The sequence below is a fragment of the Danio rerio genome, chromosome 16, assembly GCF_049306965.1.
Source record: "Danio rerio strain Tuebingen ecotype United States chromosome 16, GRCz12tu, whole genome shotgun sequence".
Classification (NCBI taxonomy): domain Eukaryota; kingdom Metazoa; phylum Chordata; class Actinopteri; order Cypriniformes; family Danionidae; genus Danio; species Danio rerio.
In genome coordinates, this window is record NC_133191.1 from 46,337,501 (window position 1) to 46,360,190 (window position 22,690).

General features: G+C 34.6%; 1 protein-coding gene across 8 annotated transcripts in view; it reads right to left on the reverse strand.

The window, feature by feature from the left end:
• The window catches only part of gramd1a (GRAM domain containing 1A), a 61,898-nt gene that overhangs the window by 11,491 nt on the left and 27,717 nt on the right, over nt 1-22,690 (reverse strand). For all 8 annotated transcript variants that reach the window (XR_012392477.1, XR_012392476.1, XR_012392478.1 and 5 more), the window contains 13 exons: nt 21,686-21,884; nt 18,386-18,406; nt 18,215-18,299; nt 17,985-18,088; nt 14,726-14,821; nt 14,510-14,590; nt 12,312-12,430; nt 9,936-10,194; nt 6,714-6,876; nt 6,407-6,550; nt 3,494-3,615; nt 1,511-1,653; nt 1,320-1,423 (listed from right to left, as the gene is read on the reverse strand). Coding sequence is in view for 4 of the 8 variants with exons in the window: in XM_068214218.2 (XP_068070319.1) it covers nt 1,320-1,423; nt 1,511-1,653; nt 3,494-3,615; nt 6,407-6,550; nt 6,714-6,876; nt 9,936-10,194; nt 12,312-12,430; nt 14,510-14,590; nt 14,726-14,821; nt 17,985-18,088; nt 18,215-18,299; nt 18,386-18,406; nt 21,686-21,884 (1,640 nt within the window). In the remaining 4 variants the exon portion in view is untranslated. The remainder of the gene's footprint in view (nt 1-1,319; nt 1,424-1,510; nt 1,654-3,493; nt 3,616-6,406; nt 6,551-6,713; nt 6,877-9,935; nt 10,195-12,311; nt 12,431-14,509; nt 14,591-14,725; nt 14,822-17,984; nt 18,089-18,214; nt 18,300-18,385; nt 18,407-21,685; nt 21,885-22,690) is intronic.

Here is a 22,690-nt window from a genome sequence, read left to right on the forward strand (position 1 = left end):
GTCGGTTTAAGCTCATCAAAAACCTCTGTTTACATGGTTTTTAAATACAGAAAAAAACATAATGAAATCGTTATATATAGTTGAAGTCAAAATGATTTGCCCTCCTGTGAATTTTTCTTTTTTCAATATTTCCCATATGATGTTTAACAGAGCAAGGAATTTTTCACAGTATTTCCTATATTTTTTTTCTCCCAGTGAAAGTCTTGATTTATTTCGGCAAATGGCCCATTTCCACCAAGTGGTACAGTACGGTACGCTTTTATGGCCATTTTCACTGTCAAAAGGTAGCAAAAAGCAAACCGTACCATACCACTGTTTGGGTACCCTTTCCAAAGGGTTCCCAGCACAACAAAAGGGTACCAAAAGGCAGAGAGTTAGCGTATTTTTATATTTGAAATAACAAACTTCTTGAGCTGATGATAATAACGTGTGTGTGATTATTGAAGTGCCTTAGACACTCAATCCTTTTAGAAATTGACAAATGAGAGTAATGCACGAAAAAACAAAGATGGAGCCCCAAAAATAAAGGAGCAAGTGTTTTTGAACCCAAATAAGGACTAAATGTATGCTGTGTAGTTTTTCTGTACTTGATAACATATCAGAGACTGTAAAGGTCTGTATGTGTTCATATATGTTGCATTTATTTATTTATTTTATATAATTACAGGCGTTACAGTAGGCTATTCTGCACTGTCATTGATCTGCAGTTATAGAATTCATAGAAGGTCACATTCATAGAAGGTTAGAGATGAACATTTATACACAAGTATCTATGTGTATAAAGCATCTGTGTTGTGAGAAGTGCTTCCCATATGATATGCGAATGACCCATACGACTTTACTGTAGACATTTCCTCAAGAGAGAAGGACGTTGACTGCAACTTACTGTCATACACCACATCCACCAAAAGTGTACCACTGGTATCCTTTAGCAGTGGAGACACAAGCCTGATAAAGGTGACCTGTACCGAACCGTACTGTACCACCTGGTGGAAACTGGCCTTAAAAGCAGTTTACAATGCAATCAATGACTTTCCAAGTTACCCAAACTTGCCTCATTAACCTAGATAAGACTTCAAGTGTCATTTTAAGCTAAATACTAGTATCTCGAAAAATATTATGTACTGTCAACATGGCAGAGATAAAAGAAACCAGTTATTAGAAAATAATTGATTAAACTATTATGTTTAGAAATGTGTATACAAAAAATATAAAGGGGTCTAATAATTCTGACTTTAACTGTATTTTAGTATTGATACATACCAACATACTAAAACTTTTGACAACACTAGTCTGCACCATAATGAGACCCTCCTTACCCAAGTGTCTGTAATACTCCTCAATGCCGCTCCAAGTGTTCTTCTCTATAAGCGCTTTGACGAGACTCCAGGGCTGCTTCCTGTAGCAGATATCAGACGAGACCCTGCAGGCACACGCACAATGGCTCGCTCAGCTGTGTTTGCCTTTGAAGCACAACAATGCATGTGTAACAATGGTCAGGAAGCTGTACCTGAGGCGGCTCTTGTGCTTGTTGACGGAGGTCAGGCAGTATCTGTGTACAGTGTAGAAGTAGTCCTGGTATGGGATGCCTGAGGTGATGACCTCCGAGTCCACCACGTAACACTCGCTCCGGGAGCTGCTCTTATGGAGAGTCTGGAGAAAGAACACAAAATGCAACAAAATCGATAAAACAAATGGAAAACATTAACAGAAAGTTACGGGTTTAGAACAAGAGAAAAATTTTACTTGAGAAACATTTTAACTTGTATTTCAATTTGTAAATAAAAAAGCAAGATATATTATGATAACAGGATTACATAATTATATTTTTTATTATGATAAATAATGAAGTATTATCATCACAATTTTAGTTTTTCTATTGTTTATATGTTTTTCTGATCAATTTCATATATTCGCTTAAAGTGTATTATTATTAACGTTACATCTTTCTGACATATAAAGAAATTTGGCTTTTTTATTTTTAGGCATCAACAATACATATATTTTTGGAAGATTAGGCATTACAATTTGATTTATTTCCCCAAAGCTGTAATAATACTAACATTACACATCTTCCAGACATAAAAAAGTAGAAATTTTGTTTATTTTTACTATCATTTTGAAAAATTTGGCATCACAATTTGATCTATTTCCTCAAAGCTGTAATATTATTAACATTATATATCTTTCAAACATAAAAAAGTAGGCATTTTATTTATTTTCAGGTATCATTTTGGAAAAAGTAGGCATCACAATTTGATTAATTCCTGCAAAGCTGTAATATTATTACATTACATATCTTTCAGACATAAAACGTAGGCATTTTGTTTATTTTTAGGCATCAGTTTAAAAAATATGGCATCACAATTTGATATATTCCCACAAAACCATAATTTTACATGTAAAGAAATTTGGCTTTTTTAATTTTTAGGCATCATTTTGAAGAATTAGGCAACACAATTTGATTTATTCCCCCTAAATCTGTAATACTATTAGCATTACATATCTTTTAGATATAAAGTAGGTATTTTGTTTATTTTTAGGCATCATTTTGAAAAATTAGGCATTATAATTTGATCTATTCACCCAAATGTGTAATAATATTAACACTACACATCTTTAAGACCAAAAAGTATATGGATTTTGTTTATTTTTGCCATCATTGAAATATTATCAACATTACAGATCTTTCTAACATAAACATATATATTTTTTGCCATTTTCTTTTTTAGTTTTAGGCATCATGTTGAAGAAATAGGCGCCACAATTTGATTTATTCCCCGAGATCTGTAATATTAATAACATTACATATTTTTCTGACACAAAATTGAGCACTATTTGAAGCTCTTTTAGAATTATTTCCCGAAATCAAATATTTTTTAGAACTATTATATTGAATAATAATAAAAATAAATATTTTTGTGATGTCAGCACAGAATTAGAATTACAATTAGAAGTCTTTATTGTCCAAACATGTGGAAATTCATATTTGGCCTCACAAATATACTTTACACGACAATACAATACGCAAAACACAAAAACTTCTTGCTCCTCAGATTACTAACATGTATGACAATTTTGCCTGAGGAATTACAAATAGAACCGTAATTAGATACATAACAAATACACTGCATTAAGCTCAAACTTTTCCCGCAGCATAAAATATTCTTCAGCACAGTCTATAATATAAAGTAACATTAGTTTACTGCTTAAAAAGAAGTTAAGACTTTAATTTAAGATTACAGATTACAAATGACTGTTCACCAATAACTCACCCTCATGCAGTTTTAAATATATATGAGATTTTTTTCTAATGCTTTTTGTTCAAAGAGGGCAAAATCACTGTAATTTAACTCCTTTTGAAGCTTACTGACTTGTATACAGGTTTGGAACAGCATATGGGTGAATATATAATAAAAAACTTTTCCTTTTTCACTTTAATAAGTATGAGGTTGACAGATAAACACAAGAAGAAAGATGTGCATGAACCCACCTGTGTTTCCACCACAGGGGCAGTTTTGGGGCCGAGCGGGTTGTTGATGGCGATGGTGTAACTCAGAACTCTACTGCTGCTCCCGCTGCTGCTGTCCTGCTGCCACTCGTGCACTGACAGATCTGGGCCAATCACACCACAGAGAAACAGCAGAAAAAGAGCTGTTAGAGGACCGAGGGTGGATGATTACAGTCAGAGCACTTGCAGGGGCACAGAAAAGGGGGCAATTATCCATGCAGACAACATACTGTAGAAAAAGAGCCTAGCACAAGAAAATACACCTCTAAAACTGCACTGCAACACTGATCTAGCATTACTATTTTGAAAGCATTATCAAAGTTATGGATAATAAAAGGAAAAAAGAACAAGGCACTAGGAACTTTAAAATAGAAAAGAGACTGAAAGCACATGGTCAAGTTCTCATTTTCTGCTTCAGTGGTTTCTATAGGACAAACAGCTATGGGAGAAGAAGGAAAGGGAGGGAGGAAAGAGGAGACGTGGGATCTGAAAGCTGCAGGAAAAGGCAGTAACAAAACAGCAGAAAGCAGCCATGCATTGAATAGTCAGCAATAAAGAGTCTAAGGTTTCAAGAAAGCAGGAACCCCAGTCCACTAGGGGCAGTGTTTCAATAAGTATGCCAAAGGGCATCAGAGCAGGATTCTGAAAGACAAAGGAAATCTAACAGAATATAATTACTTATAATAAGAAATATAATTATATGATGACTTTTAAAAGAAAACATGCACAATTTAGATATGTATTGTGGTAATTTAACAATAACACACACTAACTGACTACTTCATTTAATATACTTATTTCACTGCTCAGTAAACCAAATATTGATTAGAATTTTGAAACATCTGCAATATTTGGATGGTAAGTTCAGAAATTTGGATTTAACAAAATGGATCCATCTTGGATCAATGGATTAGCTTGCTGCTGGTGGTGTTGTATTTTCATTATGGTAGTGAATTTTTCCCTTTAGTACCAACTGAGCACTGTTTAAACACCTTAATCATCCTGATTGCTGTTGCTGACCATCTTCATAAATTTACGACCACAATGCATCACTTATAATGATGGCAATTTTTAGCATGTTTCCCAATCCTGTTCCTGGAGGCACACCGACAGTACACATTTTGGATGTCTCCCTTATCTGAATAATTTCAGGTTCCAGAGTCTCTTCTAATGTTCTGGGGCCGGTTGCACCAGCGGTGTGTAAGGCCCCATTTACACTAATACATTTCCGTTAAAAAAACGCTTTTTAGAATGAAAACAATTCACGTCCACACTGGCCTTTCACCCAGCGTTTCTGAACAACTCTCCATTCACACTATACCGCTGATGCACATCACTTGACCACACACACTCTGGCATGCACTGCAGTAATGAGAGCTGTGCAGGTCGGACTGCTGATCGAGGATCTGCCGCTGGATCTTATCTCGCTATATTTGTTAAACGTGATAATTAATTTATCTTGTCTATATCTACTGACATATTCCCTGACTTTGCTCTTTTGAATCTATTACTTGTTCTCAGGAAATGTGTTTTGGCTGAGCTCAAGGATAAGTTAATATATTAATTAATGTAACCACATACACTGATTCAGCACATTTGACTAAATGCTTGCATTTATTTCCGATATTGTATAAACTTATTGTACATTATACTTTTATAATAGCCATTATTGATTATTAAAACCAATATTCAGCAAAACAGAGTGCCCTGGCCCAGTTGGAAGAGGTGTGCCAGAGCGCAGTTCACTTGGACTTTGGTGCAGTTTGCTTTTAGTGTAAGTGCAAAGCGCACCTGAACCCGAAATTAAAGACGAGACAGGACTGTTTCATATGGATTTATTAATCATTCTTACTGTTTAATGAATGCAAACTCATAGTTTATTAAAGACGCAAACCCTCAGCTGCATGTGAGCTGCCCCTTCAACAAACCTCCTAATACCTGCAGCACGAGGACTTTTATGATTATTTATGAGCATTGAAAAAAATTGATCTGAGCGTCGAAATATTTGACTATGTGCCAGTGGATAAAAAACAAATAAAATGGTATAACTAAAGAAATCTCGACTGTGCTGAGCAAGAGCACTTCTCTTTTGTTAAACTAAACAGCGCATTATCGATGACTTAAGCCTGATCAGGCTCGGATGCAATGCGAGTGCAGGCCGTCGGGAAATAGGGGAGGGGGACAAGCGTGCTTCAGCACGATTCAAGACAACTGTACATAGTGTGAGCACAACCTAACTTACACATTACTAAATATTTTTGTGTTGCATCATTGAACTTAGTTTAAATGTAACGCTACATTCCAACAAAAAAAATTTACAGCAGCATGTATAACGTAAAAAAGAGATGATATTGAGGAGCTCACAATCATAATGAAGAATGGTCTTCCTCTAATCACAGCTTTAATTTCCTCCCAAATCTCGCATTTTTTTCGGTTCATGAAAGAAGTTTAATTTTCTTTCAAAGAGTGTTTTATGTTAATTTTATCCATCAACTAAAACGAGAATTTTCTCATGATTGAGTTTTTCTCCCTTCTTTTTTAGGATTATTAGCATGTGGTGGAGTGGAAGATTCACATCATGAATGTCAAGCAGACAAATGTAGGTTTACTGTGAGATGCAGTCATGTCAATTTGGAGCCAAAACTATGCTTTTATCAATGTCTTGAAGCTTTAGGGTGGTTCTAAGGGCAATCCAACCTGATATAAGCATAATGTACCTAATAAAGTGACTTGTGACTGTGTAATTCAACAGATTTTTTTTTGTATTTAGTATAATTTACTGAACGAGTCAATCAGTTATTCTTGGTATTTTAATTTTGTAATATAGCGATTCAATTTTGAAAATGTACAGTATAAATAAAAAACAGATTTAAATCCATTAAAGACTGAACTGACCAGTGAAGTGACGCTGTGAGAAGAGGTGCTGTATGAAGTGTGTGTCTGAGAACAGAAGATCGTGGAGTTTGTCCACACCCATGCGAACGACTGTATTAATATGTAATCGGCCGTTGAGGTCCGCACAGAAGGACTCCACCTCACCTGAGGAGATTAAAAGCATTTAAATTAACCAGACTGACATCTTATCAATGATGCACATTCATTTTCTCAGAGAGATAATGGTTTTGAAACTTTAAAATCCTTTTAATCTAAGAAATGTAGGTCAGTGTTAGTTTGGAAGTAAGAAGGATATAGAAATACTCACTCTCTTCCTGAGTGTCAGAGGAATTGCTTGGGTCAGTTGGGAGGTCCTCATCATTGGTCATATCCAATGATGAGAGGTTTCCCAGGTTGTGTGGGATCGAGGGAGGAGACTGAAGTGAGTGATTGGCTGATTCTGACTGGCTGTCCCCGCCTTCTTTTAAAATCTACAAAAAAAGATGAAGAGAATAAGCTCTCTCATTAAACGTAAAGCTGGAGTAACAAAGAGCTAAAAAAATTAAATACTAAAAGCATAAACACAGAAATGATGCCTACCAAGTTTAATTTAAAGTGGTAAAAGCTAATAAATACTATTTCAAATTCACACTTAAAAATGCTGTTTTATTATCTTTTTTTTTTTTTTTAAATCAGACTACTAGAAACTAGTTATAAATCAGGCATCACTCATTTTGTGCCAAATGTTAAAGATGGTCAATTGTCTAGTCTCTAAATGAATCAGTGGTTTTGAATGAATCATTTGATAGTATTTTTTGCAATAGCGGAAAGAGTTTTGAAAAATCATACTCAAGTTAAAGTGAAAATGTAAAAAATGTAGTGCAAGTAGAGTAAAAGTATCTAAGTAAATATTACTCAAATTACGAGTGAAAAGTAGATCTTTTAAAACTACCAGTGAGTAGTGTGTATTGGGAATTACGTTGTAAAAAGCTGATGCATTTACATGTAATTTGTGAATGCGTGTAAACGTAACATTCTGTAGTGTGTTTAGTTATTGCCCAGCAGGCACACAACGTCATAAGATGTTAGTATTTGATTAGATTTAAGTTGTGATGTCAGTTGACCAAAATTCAATCTCTAGTCAGCGTCTAAGGACAACGTTATTTTGATCTCCAAGTATGACGTCAAATGACGTTGATATTTGGTTAATTTTAGGTTGTGTTAGAAAGTGACCAAAATCCAACGTTGAGCCAACAATTTAAACCAACGTTATATTGACATCAAATACTGACATTTATTCATCAGGTATGGCAACTAAAATCCAGCATATGATAGACGTCATAGTGGAAACATCAAGCTGTACCATCATTAGACGTTGATATTTGGTTGATTTTAGGATTGACGTTGACATCAACGCGATTTTCCTTTGCAAACAAAATACAACGTCTCCACAACTTTGGGGTACAACGTCAATCTGACGTCATGTTGAGGTCTTGTGCCTGCTTGGTGTTTAAGGCCATTTCAGACATCATACAGTAAACATCCGTCATCTTCTCATCAGTGACATACATCTAAACAGTCTCTGGGTCAATGCGTGTAAAGATTTTGGACATCTTCTTGGACACTTTTAATGCTTCCAAACAGTTTGCTGCAATTATAAAGCGCACATGTCTTAAGGTAGTTCATTATGATGTAATTTACCTTCTACAGTATGTGTGATTTGATTGGACAGGAATCACAGGACTGATTTTCTAATCCTCATAGACAAGAAAAAATAAAGCAGTGACTGCAGGTTGAAGGAAAGTAGTGGAGTAAAAGTACTGATACTGCATTAATGTAATGTAATGTAATGTGTATTTATATAGCGCATTTATTGTGTATGGCCATACACCCAAAGCGCTTCACAATCATGAGGGGGGGTCTCTTCACACCACCACCAGTGTGCAGCATCCACTTGGATGATGCGACGGCAGCCACAGGACAACGGCGCCAGTGCGCTCACCACACACCAGCTATTGGTGGAGTGGAGAGACAGTGATAGAGCCAATTCGGTGGAAGGGGATGATTGGGAGGCCATGATCGTATGGGCCGATAGAGGGACTTTGGCCGGGACACCGGGCTTACACCCCTGCTCTTTCACGAGAAGTGCCATGGAATTTTTAATGACCACAGAGAGTCAAGACCTCGGTTTAACGTCTCATCCGAAAGACGGCGCCCACTGACAGTGTAGTGTCCCCTTCACTTTTACTGGGGCATTAGGACTCACATAGACCACAGGTTGAGCGCCCCCTGCTGGCCTCACTAACACCACTTCCAACAGCAACCTAGTGTTCCCTAGTGGTCTCCCATCCAGGTACTAACCAGGCTCAGCCCTGCTTAGCTTCAGTGAGTAACCGGTCTTGGGCTGCAGGGTGATATGGCTGTTGCTGACATTAAAAAAGTACTCAAGGGAAAGTTAAAGGACACATTTTTAAAACTACTTAGTAAATTACAATTCCTGAGAAAGACTACTCAATACAGTAATTTTAGTATTTGTAATTTGTTACTTTACACCACTGATTGTTTGAATGCAAAATTAATTGTTTTTCTTTCGATGCACTGCGATGCAGTAATAGGTTCAGTAATAGATCATAACCGGTTATTACGTACTAATGTCATTTGTCTCATGTGTGCTAAGTGGGAGTAGAATATTATGGCGAAGGAGGCGAGCACGAGTAATAAAAACACAGATACTCTGCACATTTCACTGCGTGTGTTTGCTGGACAGTCATTCACTGACACCGAAGTTACAGCGGAAGCCCCTATTTCACTGCTGTGGAGAAAATGAAAGTAAACTCCATTTTTCTCTCTCTCTCACAGTGGACCTTTGACCTGCTGGTGTAACGTTTCCTCGACTCTCAGCTCATACAGCAATACTTGTGGATCCAGACACGAGCGTGTCCGCAGAGTGAGATTTCTCCTCTGTGTCTACCATGGATCAGCTGTGATCGCCATTGCTGTTTATCAGTGTCACTCATCTGTGAACACCGCCAGAGCATTGGAGCCAATCGCAGCCTTTTCTGTTGAGCACGTGACCAATCATAGGAGTGTAAGAACTCACTCGACAAAGCTCAAAAAGCAAGCGGGAATATATTTACATTTGTTTATTTGCTCCTAATGCTCATGTTGTTCTGTGAATGTACTTGAGTTTTGTTTGATGCACTCAAAAAGAGTGTTTTCTTTGAGCAGGTCAAATTAAAGGTACAGTCCATATAACTAACTACTTGTATTAAAGGACAAGATTGTGTTACAAATACATATAAAATGCATTTAAAATGTATACATTTTAATACAAGAATTCTTGTGCTATAAAGTAAAATATAAATTTGTGTATGGAAAGCTGGTCAATGCACTGTGATGCACAGAGATATCGAATTGAACGGAATCAATGGCATGATAATCGTAACCGAACCGAACTGTATGACCAATGTAAGTTCACACCTCTAACAAAAATGTAAAGTTTTTCTGACATGAGTACAGTGGCTGGTGTTTGACATCTGCTGGTACTTACTACTGAGGCCGGGACAGCTCCAGTGTTTGTGACCGGGGGCAGTGAGCTCTGGGAACTGGGTGGACTGGGCTCTGGGTCAATGCTGGCCCGAATAGACGGCACCTCCACAGGCTGAGAGGAGGACGAGGAAGATGGTGGAGAAGATCCTGAAGCGCATGGAAGAACTGAGGCAGATGAGGGTGGAGAGGAGCTCGCTGGAGCCACCGGCACTGATCCCAGATCCAGCAGGTCAGTGACGGAGACCGGCTCCTCTCCGGGCCTACAGAAAAGAGACACACAGACACAAGAGTTCAGTCATGTTAAGAAGACTGTTTTTTCTGATTTAACTGATTTACTGTTACTAATAATCCCAGTAATCTATGATTATTTATTTAAAACAATACACAGAATTTTATGTATCTGGAATCCCCCCACAAGAGATTTTCCATCTTTGATATGTAACCCTGATCAAACAAAAATACTTATCAATGAAAAAAAAAAAGATTGTATTTGGTGACCTTTATACTTATATTGAATGTCGTTTTGTTTTAATGTTGTCATTTGAAAGTGTTTTTGTTCTGATTTGTTGGAAAAAGGAATAAAATGTAATCCTTATATAAAAATAAACCATGAGCAGAAATGTCAACATATCAGCCATGTTTAAAACTGAATCATTCTGTAATCAGGAACTTGTCCAGCCCATCATTTATTCTATTAACTTACAAATATAACAGTGTGTAAATATTTAATCAGCTTTTATCTCAATTTCAGTAATAACATTGTTTTTATATTAATTTCAGTAATGATATTGAATAATACACATTTGTATATGATTTATGAACAATACAGATTGTAGTGTGATATTTTCTGTCTTTTAGTGTATTTATTATATGAAATATAATTTCATAAATTAGAAAATCACAAAATTCTTTGTCTACCAAAAAGGTGGTTTGAATTGGTTTTGCATTATAGACATTTAATAATAGTTAAAAAGGCATTATATTTTGTTTAAAGTGTTAGGGTTTTAGTTACTACACTCTCAAAATCATTCTGCATAAATGCATAGATTTTTTCTGTACAAAAATAGCAAAAACCATAACAAAAAACCCAAACAAACCAAAAGATAAAAAAAAAATAAATATCTACGTCTTGTCCTTTAGTAAATGTAATATTAAGAAAAAAATTATTTTAAAAAATGGGATACACACACACACACACACACACGCACGCACGCACGCACGCACGCACGCACGCACGCACGCACGCACGCACGCACGCGCACACACACACACACACACACACACACACACTTGTTCTATAATGTGAAATTTTTTTAAAATGGTGCATTTTGACTTTTCTTGTGTTTAAAGGTAATTTTATGTTAAATTGTTTTTTGTGAAAAACAAAAAGTATTTCAAATTGTTATCTTTTTTAAAGAAAAAACAACAAACAAACAAGAAAGTAAAATAAAAACAGAAGAAATAAAAGTGCTACAAATTAATACAAACGACTTCTAAAAACTACAATAGTATCTTAAAACAAAGAGATAATTCATTCTATAATTTAAACACTTATCTTTTAATCATCCTCCACTTGTTCCATACCGTTTTAGTTTTGTTCTTATGTTGAACACAAAAGAAGATATTTTGAAAAATGTCAGAATCTGGTAATCATTGACTTCCATAGCATTTTTATTCTTACTATGGATGTCAATAGCTACCAGTTACCTAAAGATATATCATCTTTTTGGCTCAACACAAAAAAAAGTCAGAAACCACACAAGGGTGAGTAAACATTGTGTACATTTTCATTTTTGGGTGAACTATCTCTTTAAGTAACCCTAAAGTAACAGCCGTTGTTGAAATGTTAGTTGGAAAAATATGAGCCACGATATCATTTTACTGGGAGTGCTCAATTCTAACAGACGAGTGTTGGGAAAATGTACTTTCAAGCATATGAATACTAACAATCAATGACAATCATACATTCAGCAATATTTTCATTGATGGTAGTAAATATGTACAACTAAAAAACATAAGATAATAATAATAATAAAACATCTTGAAATAATCAAACTAATTACTTAAATAAACGGAGGAGGGAGAGTGAATGTACTGTGATAAATAGAAGGTAAGATAATAGGAAACCTAAAGTAAATTATAACATTTAAACGGTAGTTTTACACACAAAAAAATAAAACAATAAAAAATAACTTAAAAAATAAAAATAAATAAATAAATATGCAATACAAGTAGTATGTAAACAATGTGGCCTTTTCAAAACAAACCCCATAAAAACACTAAAGATAGATGCACGCTTTTTGTATCTGTCCTTGTGTTGCAAGGTAAATTTTATAAAACCTTTTTCCAGAGCAGATTTGTGTCAGTATGGACTCACAGCAGGCCGTTCATATGTTCAGCAGTAGGGGAGACGTAGTCATCATCTTCACTGGTCAGGCCGAGCTCAGTGCCGTAACACTGGTGAACGATGTGCCACAGTTCCTTAGGAGACAGAGTCTAAAGAGAACAAAAATAACCTCAGTACAGGGCACTTCGAGGATAAAAAAACTGCTTCAACACCACTTTTGTGAGGCAGCAGAGGTGATGACATAGCATTTAGGACTAAAGAGACATTTTTATGCCAAAAAAATAAAAAAAATAAAAATCAGTATGCTAATAATATGAACTGTGTTTTCAGAGTAAAAAACGCACCGCACACAGAACTGAGAAAACCTAGTGATTGTTTCTTTTTAAGTTATAAGATTTGTTTTCAGCATTTATGTCTTTATTGTGATAGTAATAGCAGAAAGCAAAGTGGAGAGCAGAGAAGGCAACTTGAACAGGAAAGCAGAGGTTTGAAGTGAAAAGATCCTACATGTTGCATTTTTTTAACTAAAATTATTTTATTTGCAGATATTATTTCACTACTTATCTAAAAATAAAATAGGCATGCATGTATATTTATATATATTACTACTTTATTATTCCACTGTGGTTTGTCAATGCATTTTGGGACTGGCTCACTCGTGACAAAATCATATGATCTTGTGATGATTTTAGAGCAGAGCTTATATGTAAAACATTACAGTTTAATTAAGTTATTTTTACATTGAACCTATTTATTATCTAACCAATAACAACAACAACAACAACATAGCAACAAGGTTTTTAAAGTTATTTATATTATATTATACTATATTATCATTCATTTATTCATTTCCTTTTCAGCTTAGTCACTTTACTAATCTGGGTTCTCCACAGCGGAATGAACCACCAATTTAACCAGCATATGTTTTAAGCATAGGATGCCCTTCCAGCTGCAACCCAACATTGGAAAACATCCATACACACTCATACACTACAGACAATTTAGCTTACCCAATTCACCTGTACCACGTGTGTTTGGATTGTGAGGGAAACCAGAGCACCCAGAGGAAACCCATGCGAACATGAGGAGAACATGCAAACTCCACACAGAAATGCCAACTGACCCAGCTGAGGCTCAAACCAGCCACCTTCTTGCTGTGAGGTGATCGTGTTACCCACTGTGCCACCTTGACACATATTATATTATATTATATTATATTATATTATATTATATTATATTATATTATATTAACAGTATAAAAATAAAAAATCTTATTTTATTTCAGCTAGCCTATGAAAATAATTTCATTTTATGTCGTTTTATTAACCTTGATGTACTAAAATAACTAGGTCAAATAAAAGTAAAAAAACTAAATAAAAATAAAAAACTAATAAAAATGTTTTTTTTTTAAAGTTTAAAATATGAAATAAAATTAATTTAAAAAAAGTTACATGGAATAGATAGATAGATAGATAGATAGATAGATAGATAGATAGATAGATAGATAGATAGATAGATAGATAGATAGATAGATAGATAGATAGATAGATAGATAGATAGATAGATACGTTTATGGGCCAATGACATGACAACATTTAAATGGTCTATATACAATATATTAATTAATACTATTTTTACATGTACAGTATATATTGCATTTTTATTTTTGGTTGAACTATCTCTTTAAAGGGTCATGAAATCCCCTCTCTCAGCAGGGTGTTTTCAGCCCCCTGATTTGAAAAAAATAAGAGAAGTGGGTGTGTCCAGCTTTGTTAAAGTGGGAGCGTCCAGTGGCGAAAGAGGGAAGGGGTTTGCATGAAAAGGGGCGTGTCATTATGCTCATTTGCAAACCGGCAACCCAAACACAGACACAGGGGAGATTGATAGCAATTCAGAGAGCTGAGAGCTCTGTGTAAGCCTAAGTAGTAACCCTAAAGTAACAGCAGTTGTTGAAATGTTAGTTGCAAAAATATAAGCCGTGATATCATTTTACTGGTGGTGTTCAATTCTAACAGACAAGCTTTGCTGAAGTTGTTACAGCCTTGCATTACAACACATCTGTAACCGCCACCTGTTATCCTGCCAAGTGCTAATTATTATGGACAACAGCCAAAGTGATGTTGGTCGTCTGCCACATAAAACTGTCTACACTACACAGTGACAAACACACAGCGCTGATTCTTACAGGAGACCTCAGATGGCTTTGTCATTCGTGCACTGTCACTCACCTTATCCATTAGTGCGTTCTGCCATAGTCTGAAGATCATCATGTAGCTGCGATCCCTTGCCCCAAATGACGTGAAGAAGTGCTGACAAATGCAAGATCAGAGGTGAATCCAAGGCAGAGGGGGGTTTATTGTCTTGGGAGGTTCAAAATGCAGCTAACAAAAGAAATCCATTACAGGTAATTTTAGCATGCATATCCAGTGTCCGCACAGCAGTACCTTCTCGTTTTCAGTGCTGATCTGGATGGCGTTCGGGATGAGCTTGGCCGTCTTCTCCTTGGTCAGATTGGTCACGTCTTTCAGAAGTATGGTTATCTGGTGATATTTAGGATTTAGAAATGCTGTTCATCAAAGATAACCAACCAGAACAGATATTGCAAAAATGTTCAGGACGCAATTAGGTTTACAACATAAGTATTTATATAATAATTTCTATATTCATTGATTCTTAACTCATACATTCCAAATATACAAATTACAGTGCTCAGCATTTACGAGTACTAGGGATGCTCATTCGCTTAATTTTGCCAACCGACAACCGCTGCTCGCTAACCGAATATTAACAGTTAACTTGTCTGATTAATATAGAATTATTAATATAAAAAAATTGACGTGTCTATTTTGGGTCAGACAGGTTAAATATTGCATTTTAAAATACTGATTTATTGTAACATGCGAACATATTAACAACAGAACATCTTCACGCACCTGCAGTGTTTCCAACAGCACAGAAATAAAGAATGAACAAAATAAAAAGAATAAAATAAATAGTCCTGCCTGAGACATTTTTCACTAAAATTACAAATTAAGATTACAAAACGAAAACACTGACAGAATCTTTTTGAAGAACCGGCAGTTTTTCCCCATCACATGTTTTTTTTTTCGTCTAACAAAATAACAGGCTACCTTAAATTGACCACTCCACGAAAATTAGGTCTTGCATTTAATTAATGATCCGTTTTAATTCCTGTAGTCTCTGTCAACATTTTAATACAAGTCATTAAAGTTTAAAATTTATGTCGAGCATTTAATTTAATCTTATGCTTGTGTACCTTTATTTCATCTGTTACTCGCAGTTCATGTGTGCGCGCTGCGTGAAAGACAATGAAGAGACTCATTTGTTGACTTTTTGAAAAGTATAAGCTACTGTAACATATAACAATTTTGTTGTTTACATATAATATATATACATAAGCTAAAAAATGAAAGCCTCAGTTTGGTGCGTAGTTATGATTATGCAAAAATCAAAAAAGTCTTTGGATTTGTTTGATTCGTAGATTACATAGGCTATTATAAAAAATGATATTTTTTAAAGAACTATTATTAACTGTCATTTTCCAATTTAACAAAAAGGTTGGTTTGTTGATTGTACACTAAATCATCAATAATTTATTTGTTGAGTTTATGACGCGGCTCCAGGACAGCAGGCTATCAGCATCAGCGCTGGTTTGGCATCAACTCGTCCGTGTCAAACTGTGAACAGCAATTTATTTTTATTTATTTTGCTCGTGTTACCGTACCACCAGTTAACAAATATGTTGCACATCAGGGCCTGATCACACCGAATGTGCCTTTCCATTCCAAAAACACGAGGTGCACGCACACGGCCTTTTTGCTGACAAGAAAAAAAAGAAGAAGCATGGTGCTTTTTTATGTCACTAGGAAATGACTGAATCAGCTGGGTATTGTGTGTGAGTATTGCTATCGATGTTGTCATAATTGGAATATTTAATAATATTGTGAAATTTAACATTTGTAAAGTAATACAGCTCTAGATAAATTGAAACAGTGAGAACTAGTCTCTCCTTTATCTTCAAAAGTCTCCATAGTCGTCTTGACAACACAAACACTGCTGTCACCTCAACAGAAACCCTGCCTCTGCTTTTATTTGATTGAAGGATAAAAAAGACGTGACTGATGTAACACGCCTTTTCCTCTAAGGGTTGACTTTTATTGTGCACACAGCATGTAAAAGCAAAATTGTGAGGCATGCAGGGCACATAAGCAGCACGCAAAACACTCACGGCCATTAGTAAACCATCTAAAAGATACACTTCTCAACGCAAAAAAAAAGTGTGTTTGCTGTGATCTCTCCCTTATACAGCCAAAGTATAAAAATATCTAAATTATTTAACTGATACTTTTAATTGGTCAAAAACGCACCCATTTGGTTAATCGATTATTTTGAGCATCCCTATCGAGTACACCCCTCACAGGCCTCTTTTAAATTTATATTTTTATTAATTTAACATAATATAATATTACTTAGTACTTAAACCAAATCTGGAGATAATCTAACAAAAACTTATGATAACCAAAAATGTATTGGTAAGAAAAAAATACTAAAAAAAAAAAAAAGGAAATAATCAAGAGAAATAAGACAAAATTTAGTTGAAATTTAGTTTTCTGCAATATTTCACTAGAATTTAAAAGTATTCTTTTAATTTCCACAGATGTTTGGTGATTAAAATATTTTTTTAATAAATGTATCGGTTTAATAAATCTTTTTCGAATGCACCAAAAACCCTACCCATATTCAAGGAGAAATTGCTAAAAATATTCACTTTCAAAATGGGGTCTACTCAATTATGCTGAGTACTGTATATTATACACACTTAATATCACGTTAGGGGTCAGAAATTAATACTTTTAATATTCAAAGATAAATAAAACACACTGAACTGCTCAAAAAAGATAGTAATGACATTAATATTGCTGCAAAATATTTCAAAGGATTTTTTTTAACTATCCATCAAAGAATAGCAGTTTACACAAACAAATTATGTCAACACTAATAATAATAAATGTTTCTTACACATCAAATCATCATATTAGAATGATTTCTGAAGGATCTTGTGAGACACTGAAGACTAGAGTGATGATGCTGAAATAAATTGTATTATAAAGTATATTCAAATGGAAAACATTTAATTTGAAATCACAATAATATTACACAATATAGGGAGTTTTTTTTACTGTCTCTGAGGGTAATACAATTTTTTCATAAAACATTTATTGACCCCTAGCTTTTAAATAAAAAGTATATATTTTACAGCATATACAATGTAAAAATGATTAAAACACACATATAATGCATTTATTATAATTAATATTATTATTATTATAATTATTATAATTACTACAACTATTAAAGAGAAATGTAAAATTACAATTTTGGGGCAAACATCTAAAGATCCTCTACACCTGCATAATACAAATTTTAATTATAATTTCAATCTGATCACTTTCACCTACTCTAATTACTTATCTAATTTTAATGCAAAAAATCACATTTAATTTTTCTATTATAATTCCTTTAAAACAACACTATTATAAGACTTTACTAATCATATTGCATATATTGAACTAAACAACAAGACAAACCAAAGCCCACATCTTAGTCAGTTAATATGTTAGTAGTTAACTGATTATTCGTTTTTGCAGCACTAATTCCCGCTTTCAGTAATGTGAGACTTACCGTAGTCTCCCATCGGAAGATATTACTATAAAAGCAGAGCCAGTTCTCTGACAGGTAGAGACGACCCTGGAGTAGAATGTCCTTCTGAAGTGCACATGAGTAATCTAGATGAAAATAAACAAATTAATTAAAAAAAGAACACACCACAATGCCACTGATCTTCATATTGAAACCTGCAATAGTCACAGATCATATTTGGCTTTCTGTAGTCATGCAGCAGTGATGCTTACCCACTATGAGACGCTCTGTATCGGGCAGCTTTTTAAAGAGTTTACGGAAGTCTTCGTTCCTCTGTTTGTATGTAGGGCTGAGAACCTGGATATCAGAGAGAGATGTGTGTTAGAAGAGCAAACCAGCAGTGTCAGCTAAAGCACAAACACTGAGGAATCCTGGATACTCACATTATACCAGCTCTGCATTTTCTGAAATAGAGGAAAAAATTTAATGAAGATTTAAATAGGATTTTTTTATTTCTATAAAAATATATGTATACAATATATACACACTGTAAAAAGCAGCATTTTACACAATTCATTATTGTTGTCCCAACCCAAATCTAGTAAGTTACCTAAAAACATTTAAGTGGATTGAACATAAAACAATCCAGATTTGCTAAAAAAGCTGTGAAATTTTGTTGTTTCAGCTCAAGTTGTTTTTTTGTGCACACATGTATGCAAGCTCAGTTTAAGCATAGTTTAAATTTGCTGTTAGTTTACTCACCCTCGGGCTATTCCGAACGCAAGTAATTTTTTATCTTCAGTTGAACATTAATGAAGAAACCATGGTCCTCGGCGGGCTATTAAATGTGGCTTCAGCTAAAAATCTTCATTAATGTTTCACAAAAGGAGGGGGGGAAATGGTACATTTGCATAGAGATTCTTCATTTAAAAAAATGGGATGGAAAGATCTAGATCAGGGGTTTTCAATCTCTGTCCTGGAGGGCCGGTATCCAATCAGACACACCTAGGCTAGCTAATCAAGCTCTTACTAGGCTTTCTAGAAACATCCTCGCAGATGTGTTGAGGCAAGTTGGACCTAAAATCTGCAGGACACTGGACCTCCAGGACCAAATTTAATTTTCTCCGTTAAACAGAAATAGGGGAAAAAACAAACAGGAGGGCTAATAATTCTGACTTCAACTGTATATTGCTGTGGAAACTGTAAATAAATAAATAATTTAATGCATAAACTTTTACATAAAATAAGCACCAGTATCATTATTTGAAGATGTCTTTGTAAAAAGTATAACTCTATATACCTATAGAGTAATCCCAGTTAATTACATGTACTTACTATATGATTTAGGTTAGAATGTGGGTTATGTAACAAGAACACCTTAAAATAAAGTGTTACTGAAGAATCTTTAGAAAAATTATAAACGAGTTCAGGGTGACATGGTTGCTCAGTGGTTAGCACTGTTGCCTCAGAGCAAGAAGGTCGCTGGTTCAAGTCCCAGCTGGGCCACTTGGCATTTCTATGTAGAGTTTGCATGTTCTCTCCGTGTTTGTGTGTGTTTCCTCCGGGTGCTCTGTTTTCCCCACAGGCCAAAGACATGTGCTATAGGTGAATTGGATAATCTAAAAATTGTCCAGTGTATGAGTGAGTTTGTGAATATGAGAGTGTATGAGTGCTCCCAGTAGTGGGTTGCGACTGGAAATTTTTTTTCTGTGGCGACCCCTTATAAATAAGGGACTGAGCAGAAGGAAAATTAATCAATAACCGGTTTAGTAAGACATTACAACATTCTGAATCTTCAATGCATTCTTTTGTGGTATTGCATTATTTTATTATAACCCTGTACCATCTTATTGTGTAAATAAGTTTAAGCATTTCATAGATTTTTATTTAATTTTATTTATGCATCATATATATATATATATATATATATATATATATATATATATATATATATATATATATATATATATATATATACACACACACTATGTGTGTGTATATAGTGTGTATATATATATATATATATATATATATATATATATATATATATATATATATATATATATACACACTATATACACACACACACACACACAAGCATAGACTTTAAAAGCCTAACCCCTTTTCCCAAACCAAACTAATTAATTTATTTATGTTTTAATGCCATATCAGTTTTAGCAGCACTCGTTATATTCAAAGCAACACTTGTACTAAATTTTCAATATATAATTTACAATCCCAACAGTTTCTTAATCATTCATTGGACAAACAAATCCACAAATAACAACACTGATAAAAGACACAAGTTGTTTCAGTTTGATCAATGATAAACATCCTAGCTAAAATTCCCCCAGAAGACACCTTTTTGAACATTTCCCTTACAATTTTTCCTGAATTTTTTTTTTCTAATATAACTTAAAAGTACACATTCGATTCAAATACATTTATTATCAAAATATTCAAGTCACAAATAGGGTTTTCTTCCCCTTTCAATAAATATGTAAGTCTTGAGTGGCCAATACATCTCATATGTATTAGGGTTGCACAGTTTACTGCTACTTCAGCAGCACCGTGATAATATGGCACCAAAATATTAGTATCGCCATTAATGGTTGTAAAATAGTTAATGTTGCATGTGGAAAAGTCACTAAAATCTTCACACATTTGTGCCGGCAAAAAAACAAGAACACTTTATTTTATTTAATAGTCTGGATTAAGGCTGCAAAACTGTGTAGAAACGGTGTTTTCTGATGCTTTAAACACGCATCTGAATCCGTTATTTCTGTTCCTGTGAATATGATTTAGCTACAACGACCACGACAATCTCTTAAAAAGAACAACTCAGTAAAGTGAAATTTTTTATGAAACTCAAAAAAAAAAAAAAAAAAAACAGATGAGAAAAACAAACAATAGCTACAGGAAACACTAAGAAAACAATAGTTTTTCAATATATATTTTTTGTTAAGAAAATCTATTGTAACTTATTTAATTTGGTTTAATTTTGATCTTAATTTTAATGTTTTTTTTGTTTGTTTTTTTCAGTTATCTACAAAATAAACGAAAAAACAAACAACATTTGAGGTCAAGTGATGTGCACCAAAAGTCTCTATTTTTCCACGGCCCAAACTGTTAAACAAAAGTAAAATATTCATAATTTGATAATAAGCATTATAGTATTTCTGACAATCTGCTTTGTTTCATAGATTTGAGTAATGAATTAATAAATTATCATGACACTACTTGGTATCATGAAACTTCAGCTGGCATATTATCGTGGCCTAAATTGATGATATTGTGACAACCCCAATATGTACCAATCACGTCTACTTTTAAAATAATAATCAATTATTTTATTCACAAATGGATTTACTTCATACAATTTGTTGTTTATACTTTCATCCCATTTGCCATTTCTCATTAATAAACAAATCCAAACTAAACTGATATTGACAATACCTAATACGGAAATACAAGATTCCTGAAGCAAACTGATTTTTGGATCCTCTTCATATGCATGTGTTAAACTTTAAACCCATATCAAAAAAAAGATTTGTTACTTTTAAAAAAAGCATATCTTTCATAACAATATCCAAGCAAATGTTTCAACACTGGCATTCTTTCTGCTTTATTCACCCTGAACAGAACATTTTTTTTTAGCAATGTGGAATGTGGGTGGGAGAGCAAATGCTCGATCAGACATTTCAACACGTGATAATCATCCGACAGCTGATATTGAGGTTTACCTTGGCATTGCGGGTGAAGTGACGTGCAGCGAGGGGGTAGGAGGAGGTGGATGAGGATGGAGTGGGAGGCAGAGGGCTGTCTGAACCGCCACCGCTTTTTTCTCCCGCCGTCTCTCCTTCACTGGCTCTGCCTCCCAACACACGCCGGCGTAAGGAGGGCGAGCTGCCGGGTGTGCTGCGTGGAGAGTTACTGGCTGTACTGCAAGACGGAGAGAAAGTCACGTCAGAAACGAGATACAGGCCATTATCTGGCTTTTCAGCACTGCGCTTCAGACAACCTTAAAGGACAACTGGGTCATGCTGAAAACACGGCAGGAAGGACAAGATTTATCTCCTGTTTACCAGACAGCATGAATTGATTACGACTGACTGCAGTTTACAACATAGAGTTGTGTTAATTAACGAATGAGTTTTAAATGGAGGGATAGTTCATCCAAAAATAAAATTCATTACTATAAGACCTGTTTGAGTTTCTGGTGAACACAAAAGAAGATATTTTGAGGAATGTTAGAAGAAGCCAATGACTACCAGTGTATTGCTTTTTCTACTACACTAATACATACAATCAATTTATGTTGGAACAACATGAAGGAATTAAATTAACCTATTAGTTTTTACAAACTTAAGGTGGATTGAATATAAAACAATTGACCACTCAAGTGGCTAAATGGTGACTAAATGTTCAGTTTTTAGGTGAGTTATCCCTTAATTAACCTGTAATTAAGAAAAACATTAACAAAGCCAAGGGAACTTTCAAAAAAATCCTACGTTACAAGTTTACAAGTTCAGTTCGAAGTTCTTGGACAAAGAATGTATTTATATTAATAACAATCGTTTCCATAGCAGCATTCTATTCCTGTTCCAGTAAAATAAAGGTGACAACATGGATAAGGGCTTCTGTACACAAACACAAAGCCTTATCTGTTCACCAGGATTTGATCAGTTTGATGAGACATTTAAATGCCAGACATATGAGACCTGCTTAGTCAAAGGAGTGATGATAGT